The 13,873-nt window shown below is 36.0% G+C and overlaps 1 protein-coding gene across 2 annotated transcripts; it reads left to right on the plus strand.

The window, feature by feature from the left end:
- The first annotated feature begins 2,956 nt into the window (after window positions 1-2,956).
- LOC140794417 (FACT complex subunit SPT16-like) lies at window positions 2,957-7,414 on the plus strand. Of its 2 annotated transcripts, none has more exons than XM_073146437.1 (2): window positions 2,957-3,097; window positions 3,954-7,414. In XM_073146437.1, the coding sequence occupies exon 2, from the start codon at window positions 4,057-4,059 to the stop codon at window positions 7,240-7,242; it is 3,186 nt and encodes a 1,061-aa protein (XP_073002538.1). In that variant the 5' UTR covers window positions 2,957-3,097; window positions 3,954-4,056; the 3' UTR covers window positions 7,243-7,414. The 2 variants fall into 2 exon arrangements, with proteins under 2 accessions (XP_073002538.1, XP_073002546.1); XM_073146445.1 differs by having other exon boundaries at window positions 2,990-3,251.
- The last annotated feature ends 6,459 nt before the right edge of the window (window positions 7,415-13,873 follow it).

The following is a 13,873-nucleotide window of genomic DNA, read 5'->3' on the forward strand; positions in this document are numbered from 1 at the left end:
GTTTAGTACCAAAATTTTAGTTGGTTTTTATTGTAGCAGAATGGGTAAATACTATAACAGAACGGGTAATTATTATAGCAGAACGGGTAAATATTGTAGAAGAACGGGCGGACCTAGTTGCGGGCCAGATGGGCGGGCTAGACGATCTTCCGGGCCAGGTCGGGCGGGCAAAGGGCTAGCCCATGCCTCCCATGGGTAGTTCAGGCTCGAGCGAGGCCAGGCCTAAACAAGATCCGAGCCGGACACGGGCAGGCTGGGCCATTTGATCAAGTCTAGTCTCTTCTCTCCATTCTTATATTGTTTTATCAGTATTTAATGAGTACTAAATTGTCTTTTTTCCACAAATTGTCTTTATATGTTCTATAGCCTTACATGAAAAATATAGAGAAAAAAGTGAGATCTTGTTATAAAAATCTATAAGAACGAGATATTAATAAAAGAATAATAAAAATGTAGTGTTATTTGAAATTTTTCTCAGAAAAAATAATATTAAAGTCTTGTTAAGTCATGTAAGCCCTTATATTTTTAGGGGTAAGTCCGAGTATAACTCATTATACTCGACATTTATATAAAGAGACTAAGTTTCTTTGTTTAATCATCCGAGCATCCAATGAAAAACTAAGAATTATATTTTAGTTTTTGACTATCTTAGGAGTAAGAGTAAGATAATGCCTTTTATTCTTACCTATGACCTAGGTTTGAATCAGACTTGCTACATTTTTCAAGGTAGTGTATTAAAATTTTAAAATGAAGTTCACTTTAGTTGCTTATTAGAAATGAACAAAATCGAAATGGTCTTTACATATAGTCTCTTTATAAATAAAAAATGTGATCTCTCAAAATAAAATAATATTTAACATTTTAAAAAAGAGCCACTTGAGCCGAGCTGATCGAGCTCAAAATGGGAAATTGGATTTGACATGCTATTACTCTACTCCTATAAATAAAAATAGTCATATATTATTTATTATAACGAAAGGAATATTAGTTTAGCCATTTGATTTGATTATTTATTATGAACCATATCTAGATTGATTCGGTGCTAAGAAAATTATGAAAATTTAGATGATGATGATAGTCTCAGAAGTTAGGGTTCTAATTGTTTTGATTTTACATAAATTGGAGGTTAAGATGAAAAAATATAAATAAAATAGTGAAGAAATGTCAAATGACATATTGGTAAATATCTAACAATTGCTGCGATTGTCAGAGGGGGCAAGACAACCAAGGGTGATGATGAACAACCGTAAGGTAGGGTGGCTATTGGAGGTGGTGATGGCTCAAGTTGGAGGTAGAATTAGGGTTTTTAACTTAGATCCACTCCTAAGAAAATAAATAGCTATAATTAACTTACTTCTACTCCTAAGATAGTCTAAAGTTAAAACATAATTCTTAATTCTTCATTGGATGTTTGGATGATTAAACAAAAATGCTTAGCCTCTCTATATAAGTGTTGAGTACAATGAGTTATACTCAGATTTACCTCTAAAGACTTATACAACTCGAATTAGGACTTGTCTTAGATGCTTATATGACGTAATTTATCTTAGTAGCTTATGTGGCTTAATTGAACTTGTCTTATTAGCTTACATGACTTAATTTATTTTAGTGGCTTACGTAACTTAATTGAACCTGTCTTATTAGCTTACATGACTTAACAAGACTTACCTTAATAGCTTACATAAGAGATATAAGAGCTTATATGACTTAACAAGACTTGTCTTAATGATTTACAATAAAAGATATAAAGGATTACATGAGTTAACAAGACTTTATTATTATTTTTTCTAAGAAAAATTTCAAATAGCACTACATTATTATTATTATTATTTTATTAATATCTCGTTCTTATAGATTTTTATAACCAGATATCACTTTTTTCTCTATATTTTCTAAGGCTACAACATATAAAAACAATATATGGAAAAAAGATTGCAATAGATGAGAGTATAGACATGGTCTCTTGCTTGTATTATTCTTCTTCTACTACATATTGAAAGCTTCCAGCTATCTCCCCATAAATATTGGAATTTTTTTTGAATTAACCACTTAAAATTTTATGTCTCTTATGTTATTTTACTTTGCTCATTCTTTTATTTTGGTTTTCTCCTCTTTTGTGGCTTTAATCAGCAATAGAGGATCCAATGCTACTGCTGTAACAAGTGGAGTTAGTATGCGAGTAAAATTTATTTAGACTAGTTGCTATTAATTTTGTTGAATCCACATCCCCCATTTATTTGTTTGATCAACTCTGGGCAGCATTCAAGCACTATCCTTATGATAAGGTTCAATTCTAGATGAGCATAAGTGATAAGGGTAATTTGCACTAAAGACAGTCGGTTCTAGATGAGATATCCTTATTAATATCTCGTTCTTATAGACTCATTTTCAGTTTTCTTTGTAAGTGAGACATTATTTTTTTCTTTTTTCTTTTTTAAATTTGCTTTTCTGACATTTAGTACTTATTAAATACTGATAAGACAATATAATATAAGAACGAAGAGAAGAGAGCCATACACTCTTTGTTTCTTTTTCTTATTATTCTACCGCAACTTCTTTTTCTTCTCCTTTCGGCTGCTATAGCTATTTCTTCTTTTAATTTTTTTTTTTCCTTCTATACAATTCTCTCTAATAATTCTTTAATAAAAATAAAAGACTAATTAGAGATAGTAGTAAGATAATTATAATTAGTTAAATGAAAAATTTATAAATTATACCTTACATTTTATCTAAATCGTGAGTGATTCACAACCTAGTTCTTAAGAATTTTATAATTCAACCCTTTATTTTTATTTGTACTTTAGGCTCAATCGTGCTGAGTAAAACTATAATTCCTCTGTTTTTAAAATTCCGAAACGAATTATTAGGTAATCAGCCGGATCCGGTATATTTCTGGTAAGCTCCGACCCGGATCCGAAACTGACCGACTTCATTCACGTTCTATGGCTCCTTCTCTTTCCCCAACCCTAATCTCTCTTCCCCGCGCGAGTTCTCCCTACGTGATCGCTCTCTTCCGATCCGGCAGCGGCAACCCCCGGCGAGGAAATTTCCGACGACGGCGACCTTCGGCGAAGGGAACCTTGGAAACGGGAGCTCTGTGAGTCTCTCTTTTCTCTCCTCTTCCTTTGTTTGGCTTTATTTTCCGTCTCTCTCCCTCTCTCTTTTTCTTTGCTGCAGCAGCAGCGTAAGAGGTGGAGAGCTGCTGCTGCAGAAAATAATCAAAGATGAAGAGAGACGAGAGAGGAAGAGAGGTAGAGAGGGAGAAAGTAACATATATTTTTCTCCTATTTTTCTATCATCGTTTTTGAATTTTTTTAGGGTTTTTCTGTATATTTGTTTTTAACAATTTTACATAATTTTTTAAAAAATGGCCCGATGCCGGTACCGATACCAAACTTGAAACATAGGAACTTGCTAATTTTTATGTATTGAGATCGTGATAATGAGCTGCCCTTTGCTAGTATCCTAAGTTGTGCAAATCTGTACTGATAAAGAGAAAACATTCATGGAGTTAATAGGCTGCAGACATTTTTTTTTTCTCAGAGCTCGAGTTGGTAGGAGTTTTGTGCAATATGACGCTCTTTTTTTAATATAATTTAGTGCGATGCTAATTATTTCGTTGACATGACCATTTCTTAGTGAGTCTCGAAACATTCAGAATATAACTTTGTTAAACCTGTGGCATTGAGGATCAACCATGAAGCTTCTTTCACGAAATAACAATAGAAAGTTTACCTTTTGCTATTGACTTGGTATTGTGAGATTTTCTAAGAGATTAACCTGAGAAAGGTTGATGCGAATTTTCTTTCAGAATGTGTTGTCAGATTAATTAGGGAAAAAGTACTACTCTGCGCTTCTTTTATTGTTGACATATATTCTCTTTTTCTTTCTGTGTGTCTGTGTTTGTTTTTACAGTTTGAGATCCTTACATGATCCTGTTTTTCATTTCACAGGTTTATCAGCTCTTTCAAGAAAACAGGATCGAGGGTGCTTATTTATCTCAGGAGCATTTGAGCAGTAGCTAAATTTCTTGTTTGCACATGCTGTTTGGTGACAATGGCTGATCGGTCTAATGGTTACACGAAACCGGCCTCTGGAGGGGGGTCTGGTGCTTATAAAATCAATCTTGAGAACTTCAGCAAGCGTCTGAAGGCATTTTATAATCATTGGAGGGAGCATAAATCTGATCTATGGGGTTCGTCTGATGCAATTGTAGTTGGTACACCACCTACTTCTGAAGATTTCCAGTATTTAAAATCCTCGGCTTTGAATATCTGGTTGGTTGGATATGAGTTCCCGGACACCATAATGGTGTTCATGAACAAGCAGATCCATTTTTTATGTAGCCAGAAGAAGGCTAACCTGCTTAAAACCCTAAAAAATTCTGCCAAGGAGGCTGTTGGCGCCGATGTTGTAATACATGTCAAGGCTAAAAATGACGATGGATCTGCCTTAATGGAGGAGATATTACAGGCTGTTCGTGCTCAGACTGTTTCAGATAGTCCAGTAATTGGTTACATTGCGAAGGAGGTGCCTGAAGGGAAACTTCTTGAAACCTGGTCGGAGAAGCTAGCTGGGTCGGCATTGCAGACTAGTGATGTAACAAATGGCTTCTCTGATTTCTTTGCCGTCAAAGATGCTACTGAGCTCACTTGTGTGAAAAAGGCTGCATATCTGACATCATGTGTGATGATAAATTTTGTTGTTCCTAAGCTAGAAAAGATTATTGATGAGGAGAAGAGGGTCTCTCATTCTGCATTGATGGAGGACACAGAGAAGGCTATACTTGATCCAGTTAAGGTCAAGAGCAAGCTTAAGGCAGAAAATGTTGATATATGCTATCCTCCTATCTTTCAGAGTGGAGGTAAGTTTGATCTCAGGCCAAGTGCTTCAAGCAATGGCGATGATCTGTATTATGACTCGAAAAGTGTCATCGTCTGTGCAGTGGGCTCAAGGTACAATAGCTATTGCTCTAATATTGCCAGAACTTTTTTGATTGATGCTACTGCAACTCAGAGTAAGGCATATGAGGTCCTCTTAAAGGCTCATGATTCTGCAATTGCCGCATTGAAGCCAGGCAGCAAGGTGTGTGCAGCTTATCAGGCTGCTGTTGCAGTGGTTGAGAAAGAAGCTCCAGAGCTTCTCCCAAATCTAATGAAGTCAGCTGGAACTGGGATTGGCCTTGAGTTCCGTGAACCTGCATGGAACTTAAATGCAAAAAATGATCGGACAATCAAGGCAGGAATGGTTTTTAATGTTTCGCTTGGTTTTCAGAATCTGCAAGCCGAGACAAACAATGAGAAAACAGAGAAGTTCTCTTTATTGCTGGCTGATACAGTTATTGTTAGTGAAAGGCATCCAGATGTCTTGACTGCTGCTTGCTCCAAGGCTGTTAAGGATGTAGCTTACTCATTTAATGAAGATGAGGAAGAAGAGCAACCCAGAACCAAATCTGAAGCAAATGCTAGTGAGGCATTTCCATCCAAAGCAACTCTTAGGTCAGATAACCAGGAGATGTCCAAGGAGGAATTAAGAAGACAGCACCAGGCCGAACTTGCTCGCCAGAAAAATGAAGAAACTGCCAGGAGGCTTGCTGGTGGCGGTTCTGGATCTGCGGATGGCAGAGGTCCTGCTAGAACTTCAAATGAGCTGGTTGCTTACAAGAACACCAATGATATACCTTTTTCTAGGGAATTGATAATACAAGTGGACCAGAAGAATGAGGCTATACTTCTGCCAATATACGGAATTATGGTTCCCTTCCATGTGTCCACTGTCAAGAGTGTGACCAGCCATCAGGACAACCGCACCTGCACCATCCGCATTATCTTCAATGTCCCTGGGACGCCGTTCAGCCCACACGATGCCAACTCCTTGAAGTTTCAAGGTGCTATCTACTTAAAAGAGATCACCTTCCGCTCGAAGGATCCGAGGCATAGCAGTGAAGTTGTTCAGCAGATTAAGACTCTCAGGAGGCAAGTTGCTTTGAGGGAGTCAGAGAGAGCTGAGAGGGCCACTTTGGTTACTCAGGAGAAACTTCAGCTTTCTAACAACAGAATGAAGTCTATGAGGGTAACAGACTTGTGGATACGTCCCTCATTTGGTGGTCGTGGAAGAAAGCTTACTGGAACTCTAGAGGCTCATGTTAATGGGTTCAGATATTCTACCTCCAGACCTGATGAACGGGTTGATATTATGTATGGAAATGTGAAACATGCCTTCTTCCAACCTGCAGAGAGAGAGATGATTACACTTCTGCATTTCCATCTTCACAATCACATCATGGTGGGAAACAAGAAGACTAAAGATGTCCAGTTTTACGTTGAAGTGATGGATGTTGTGCAGACACTTGGTGGTGGCCGAAGATCTGCGCTTGATCCTGATGAGATTGAAGAAGAGCAGCGCGAGAGGGATCGGAAGAATAGAATAAATACGGAGTTCCAGAACTTTGTCAACAAAGTTAATGACCATTGGTCCCAGCCGCAATTCAAGGGGATGGATTTGGAGTTTGATATGCCTTTAAGGGAGCTTGGGTTCTATGGGGTTCCTCACAAGGCATCTGCCTTCATTGTTCCTACTTCAAGCTGTTTGGTTGAACTGGTCGAGACACCCTTTCTAGTCGTGACGTTGAGCGAGATTGAGATTGTTAACTTGGAGAGGGTAGGGCTTGGACAGAAGAATTTTGACATGACTATTGTATTCAAAGATTTTAAGCGAGATGTTCTTCGTATAGATTCCATTCCGTCCGCATCACTTGATGGAATCAAAGAATGGCTAGACACAACTGATCTGAAGTACTATGAGAGCAGACTGAACTTGAACTGGCGTCCGATACTGAAAACAATCACTGATGATCCTGAAAAATTTATTGAGGACGGTGGCTGGGAATTTTTGAACATGGAGGCGAGCGACTCGGACACAGAAAATTCTGAAGAATCAGACCAGGGATATGAGCCATCTGATGTTGAACCTGTTTCTGAGTCAGAAGAGGAAGCTTCTGACAGTGAGTCACTAGTGGAGTCAGATGAGGAGGATGACTCGGAGGAGGACTCTGAGGATGAGAAGGGGAAGACATGGGAGGAGTTGGAACGGGAGGCAAGTAATGCTGACAAAGAGAAGGGCGATGAGTCGGACAGCGAAGAGGAGAGGAGGAGGAGGAAGGCAAAAGCCTTTGCAAAGTCTCACATACCTGATCGAAGGGATTTTAAGGGCGCACCTCCAAAGAGGCCAAAGTTCAGGTGAAGGAGTTCCACTTGTGACTACATCTGACCCTTTGAAGCAGCTGTGCTTATGCTTCCAAGTCTGATAATATTATTATCGTTCTAGATTTTCTGATTATGTTATAGTGTAATGGTTAGCTGAAGGAGGAGAACATGCCTTTTGTGAAATGTTAATTGCCTTACAGTTAATTTTGGTCTTTATCCTTCTATGCTTAATCACTTCAATTTCTGTTGATGCTTGTTGCTTTTAATATAATACTATTGTCCATTAATAGCTAGGCTCCCGTTTTTGGAATGAGTTTTCTTGTTATGGTATAATAACTAAATAACAACTTGGCACAACTTTCTAAAATAAATTTAATAATGATTTGAAATTACTATTTTGTCGTAGATTAGACAACACCTCAAAGTAATATTTTTTTACCTTTATTTCTGTCATTTAATTTAAAAGGTCATTAATTCATAATGCAAATTCACTATTTTTTATTATTTTAATATTAAGTTATGTCACATCAAATATACATCTTATTTTTTTATAATAGTAATTGATGAATTAATAGAATAGTAGGTGAGTCAAATTAAGACTAGAACTGTAATTTTGTTTTTGTGCGGAATAATTTTTTAAGTAAAGAGAGAATCTTGAAGAGAATGTGGGCTTATTCTGGTTTCGTGCCTTTTGTCTACTTATTTGACTCCTTTTTATAGCCCGTAATGTCACCGAGAAATTCTTAAGCTCGTTTTGGTGTAAATCTGATTAATTTTGTAGTGAAACACAATAGATTTAATCTGATAAATTTCAGATTCATATGATGAAGATGTCAGATTTGGGAGGATCAGGGAAATTAATTTCCAATGTTCACAAGAGTGACAAATTTGATTTGTTATACCTCGCCAAAATGAAACCCTAAATTTGTTATCTGCAAGTATGCCCATAATTACGTTACTTCTCTCTTAAAAGCTTTTGAGTTCCCAAACGGCTAGGATAGGCCGCTGACGGAGGGCAAACCGTAGGCCCCATGGTGGGCCCCGCTATGCAGTGGATATGTGTCATTCTGGAATTCAATTTTACCAAACACCCACATGTCTGTATACAGAGGTGGATCCGTGAAGATCGAATTATTTTCTTGGATAACCGAGTTTTTAAGTCTACTTGTGACTAGACCATGGGAAATCACTTCAATTGGAAGTTTATCCACCTTTCTTAAGTCAACGAACATTAAATAATTAGCAAACTGTTCTTTAACTTCTTATGATTATCCCCGTTTGAAACTTGTTAGAACATCCCATCCTAATCTCAATTTCCAATTGCATCAAGAATCAATTATGGTACTCTCTGTTACTTGAGTTGCTTTCAACTCCCACCTCTTGAGGGTATGGTAGGCTCTGCATTGACCCTAGCTTTGCTAGGGTTTGGCGCAAAGACCCTTTTCTCTCCCTCCCAGAGGGAGCTTCTCCCTCGCCAACGGCGGCGGTGAGACTTTCCTCTCCCTAGCCACGGGCTAAGGGAGGGAAGCACTTTCCTTCCTCTTCTCCCTCTCTAAAAGTCTGATGTCTCTCCTCTCATTGTCGTATGCCGACCGATGCCTAGCAACTCCACTATTGTTGACGCCTCAGCCATCTATCTCGCTGTTGTCCTCTCCTTGGATATTTGCGACTCCATCGTTTGTGCCGAGCGCCGGGGGTCATGGGTCTCACCCCGGTTTGCACCTCGACCCTCTGCACTGCCGACTGTTGTAGACCTCATATGTCTTGCTTTTATACCGTCGTTGTCCACGCCGATCACCGTGGATCTTGCCTTCCATAGTCTCGACCCTCAACAGCAGTCACCCTTGCCTTATCGGCTCCGCCTCACCTCGCTTTATGCTCTAGTCTTGTTGTCCTGGTTTATAAATTTCATCTATGCTTTGGGAAATTAGTTTCTCAGTTTTGTGGTTGTATTTGGTGGAGCTATCATTCTCACCTCGCTCTATGCATTTTTCTTTTATTGTTTCGTTCTTGGTGTTGCTATTGGTTTCACAAGTTACTCAAAAGGAGTTTTAATGTGATTTCATTATGATCACTGGATTTTGTCTTTGATGAGCCTGGATTTCTATGTGAGCGTGCTCCTTTGTTGAGTGCTCAGACTTTTAAGACTCATGTTGTTATATTTGTAATACAGCCATAGTTGGCCAAATGGGGGGCTTGTTTTTAGAACATTGCTTTGTCTCCTATTTTCTTATTGTGCTTGAGTGCTTATTTTTGATACTTGATACTCTGCTTTTACTATAGTCTGATCTATAATATGAAAATATAATTACCTATTAATAGATTTATTTCACTTAGAATGATAAGAGATAATCAAAATATGAAACATAAGACACAATCAAACACAATAATTTTAACGTGGAAAAACACTTTATCAACCAAGAGTTAAAAAACCCACGAATCTCTTCTATGAGATCAAACCAAGCACTATAAAGATAACGGTTACAAAACACTTACAATGCCATTATTATTTCCTACAATCCTCTCGATGATGCTTTGCTTGACTCCCCCTCAATATATCGCTTTCCGTGCTTGGTATCCATGATGACCCTTAAGGTTGTAGGCTTGCCTCTATAACCCTTGAGACAATGTTGAATTGAATCTTTAATATAGTGGAACTCCAACAAGATGAAACATTGATTTTCCTAACTCCACCTTGGAATGATCTCAAAAGAGATTTTTTGGCCTCTAGGAGTTGTACCCTTTTCTTCAAGACTTTTCCTTTTATAGCCCATAAAAGGTAAGCTTCTCCAACCCTAATTTGGACTAAAAAAATGAACATTTCTCGACATGTTCGAACATGTTTGAACAAATTCATTAAAAGCTACTTTGAATGACTTATAAAGCTCTTGGGCAAATCTTGTTCGAAGTTTGTTCGAAACAACTTCGAATAAACAATTCAGCATTATTTTTCTGGAGCTCCTGAGAAAATCTTATTTGAAAATTTTCTTCGAACGACTTTGAACAATCGAAGTTTGTTCGAACAAGTTTGAATAAACAGCTTAGCATTATTTTTCTGGAGCTCTCGAGAAAATCTTGTTTGAAATTTTGTTCGAACGACTTCAAACAATTGAAGTTTGTTCGAACAAAATACTTAGCTTTATCTTCTGGAGCTCTTGAGCAAGATTTGTTCAAAATTTTCGAACAAGCTTCAAACAGACTTCAAACAAGCTTCGAATGACCTTCAAATGAATTTTAATCTTTGCCGCACCAGCTCTATTTATCTTCCATTATAAGACATTATGCCACAGCTCATACAGTAAAAAACTAGAGAATACAATATGACTAACTTTGTTTAATCACCAATTTGTCAATTACAAAATCTAACATAATACAACCAAGTGAGGGGCTTGTTCTTAGGGTTTGTACCCTATTTTCCTTTTCTTCCATGGTATCTAGTTGTAATCACTTGATTGAAACTAATGATATATGAATCAATCTACGGACTTTCCTTAAAAAAAACAAAAAAAAAACAAAAAACCTCCCACCTCTTGATTAGGAATTATATAGGCGACAAGATTTTCTTTGCCATAAATAGTACTGGTTCAAATATATTGAATTTAAATGCAAGACAAGATCAATTAACATAATCAAAATTAGACAAAATGACTAGAAAGCAAACTAGGTAATTTTTATATTTAAACTCGGCTAGGCCACCCACCAACAATACCCATCGAGTTGGGGAAGGCCCAACCCAAACCAATTTAGGTTGGGCTACTTGTAATGTAGCCCACTCATACCTTGGGCTAGGCTGCACCCAACCCAAGTCCAATCGATTCCACTCTCATTCCTCTCCCCTCGACAGGAGACCAATTAAGGAAGAAGAAGTGATGATCACCACCACCGCCAGTTTGAGACTAACATGTCGATAGTCTCCAACAAGTCGGGAAGGATGCATAATGCGACAACTCGATCAGAGGTGAAACAAAATTCATCTTAGAGAAGAGAAGCTTGACGACGAAGGGAAGATGCAAACTTGAAAATCAATGGTGTAAATAGCATAAAATTAGTTCTACAACGTTCAACAAGGTGAGAAGAGTTGGCATGAGAACACCAAGGGTACACACGAGGTTGTCGGCCATCCAATTTCTTCGATGAAATTGTGAAACTATAAAAGGAGTCAAAAGACTACCTAAGGTATTCCAATTGATTAGATCCGAAGTTTTTTCTCTCTTAATTCATCAAAAAAGGTTTTTCTACATTAAAGAAAAATAGCATCTAGATTTTTAGGCGTCTCCCAATCTATTCTTGCTTTTTTTTTGTTATATCCCTACTTAGTTTTGATTTTCTAAGTTTAATTTGAATTTGGATTTGACTTTCCACTTCTTCTTTACCTAGTCACTCTAGGTTTCCTCCATCTCCCCGGAATTTTCATACTCAATTGACCATTCAAATCTAAAAATAATTGTATAACATTCCGATAGCACAACAAAATCTAGCTCCACTATATTATCACAGGTAATACTTAATCTTAATACATAGGATAACTAATATTTTACTCTAGATAACATTAAATGACACACAAAGTTACATAAAATATATACAATATTAGTTAACTATCTCAAATATTTACAGTGCAATCTAATCACCTTGCAACATCTTAATCCATGGACTATCCATCCCCTTGACACTATTCAATTCAGACATACTAGCTATATACAATATTCTAGCAAGCAGACTGTCTCCATATGGTAATAACAATTGTATTCTCATGGCATTAATTATGACATCAACAATTACTAAATGAAAATCTAGAATACATGGTACTATTATATAATAAACTCCTAGCTGCCTGCTATGCATACTAATTTATTCTGTAACTAATAAAATGTCATTGCTTTGAACTTTTCCAACTAAGTCATCTAGTTGCCAACAACCAAAATTTCACAATCATTTGGTATTACAATCCTAATTTTTTTTATATACAATAAAATGAAACAGAATAAACTCTTTATACGCCAATAAGTGAACATATATAATAACACCCAATGTATTCTCAATGGGTGCCCAACTCTGTCATTCTTATTATTGGTTACATCATTATATATATATATATATATTATTTTTCCTTGATTAACCAATTAACAACTTTGCAGTTTAAATGTTCAAGAATGACTATTCAAAATAAAACTCATGACAACATACCAATATATTTGTAGCTCCTAATATATTGAGCACAAGCAATTTTCTAAGAGTCCTATTCATCTGAGAAATTTCCTTTTAATCTCCATTTTATTAATAACATATTGTCAAATTAAAATTCACAACATTCTTCCATTATGGTCTCCTGCTTACAAAATTTATAGCATCACTATCAAATAATTAGCTAGCACACTTATTTTACTAAGTATCCAAAGTTTAAATAGCTCATTGGGATTACATACTACTTACAATGCTTTTCATCAACTCTGTTTATGCAAATTACTCCAAATTTCAATTACTCAAACTTAAAACCTAATATTTAATATGTTTGTTTAATATTATTTATTATTTCAATCTAAATTAATTAAGTTTCATCAACTCTAATTTTTTATTTTGTTAGCTTCATTTATTTCATTACTGCTATAATTGCTTCTCAAGTTTCCACATATATCATCACTCTTAGACTAGATTTAACCATACTCTCTATTCTGCATATAATTAACAAACAAATTTAATAGAGTGAATTGAAATATTTATTTCATTACAATAATTCAAAGGGTATAAATTGATTTTAATTATATTCTTCTCTGATTTTCAACCACATTTCAATTTATCGGAGGCTATTTCTCATACTCCACTCTATCAAAAGGTGGATTCCTAACATCATCATCATCATCAATTTTACTTTCTGAGCGTCATCTTTTGCAAACTTTGTAAAAGACAACAGGTGATTTGTCATCTAACTTTGTCAATTTTTTTTTAGTTAAATATATTTTATCTTTCATGCCTAAAATTATTTTGACGCATGTACTTCAAAAAATCTCAAGTCAGTCTTTGTACTCATGACTAAAGTGATACGGTTAATTCTTTCATTAAACTTAACTGAATAATATTGAAAAGATAAAAATATTTTTATCTTATTTTGTTAGAGAAGATACGTAGATTTTAATATAATCTAACAAAATTACTAAACTAGCTATGGTACTTAATTAAATTTAATAGAAAAATTAACATTGTCACTTTAATTATGAGCATAGAGACTAGAGATTGATTTGAGAATTTTAAAAATATTTTTATTAAAAAAAAAAGGACTGATCATATCCGACATAAATAAATTCTCCCTCTTCTTGTGTACTTATCAATGATGAGACAATTTGCATTGGAGCTTGCAATATTCTACACAATCAATGTGAAATATCATGGGTTTTAAATCATTATTTTCTTAGTAAAACGTTGTACGCTATGCTGTTTGTCAAGCCACCAACTCAACCCACCTGCACAGCTAATGTGCACTTCATTGAATCTAAAAGATGTAGTGAAGTACGTTTTTCTTATAATTCTATCATATACGATTAAATCATCACTGCAATTATTATAGATGTCACGCTGACTGTCCCAAACCTCACTTTTTATATTTGTTTCAGATATATAATTTTTCACTAAACAAAAAAAGGTAATATCTCAGATATACATATTGGATTAATTTA

The sequence above is a fragment of the Typha latifolia genome, chromosome 1 (genome assembly GCF_019914945.1).
Source record: "Typha latifolia isolate L0001 chromosome 1, TyphaL0001v2, whole genome shotgun sequence".
NCBI lineage: Eukaryota > Viridiplantae > Streptophyta > Magnoliopsida > Poales > Typhaceae > Typha > Typha latifolia.

What these genes read in the sequence shown, in the direction of transcription:
- LOC140794417 (XM_073146437.1), top strand. Translation starts at nt 4,057, where the DNA reads ATGGCTGATCGGTCTAATGGTTACACGAAACCGGCCTCTGGAGGGGGG.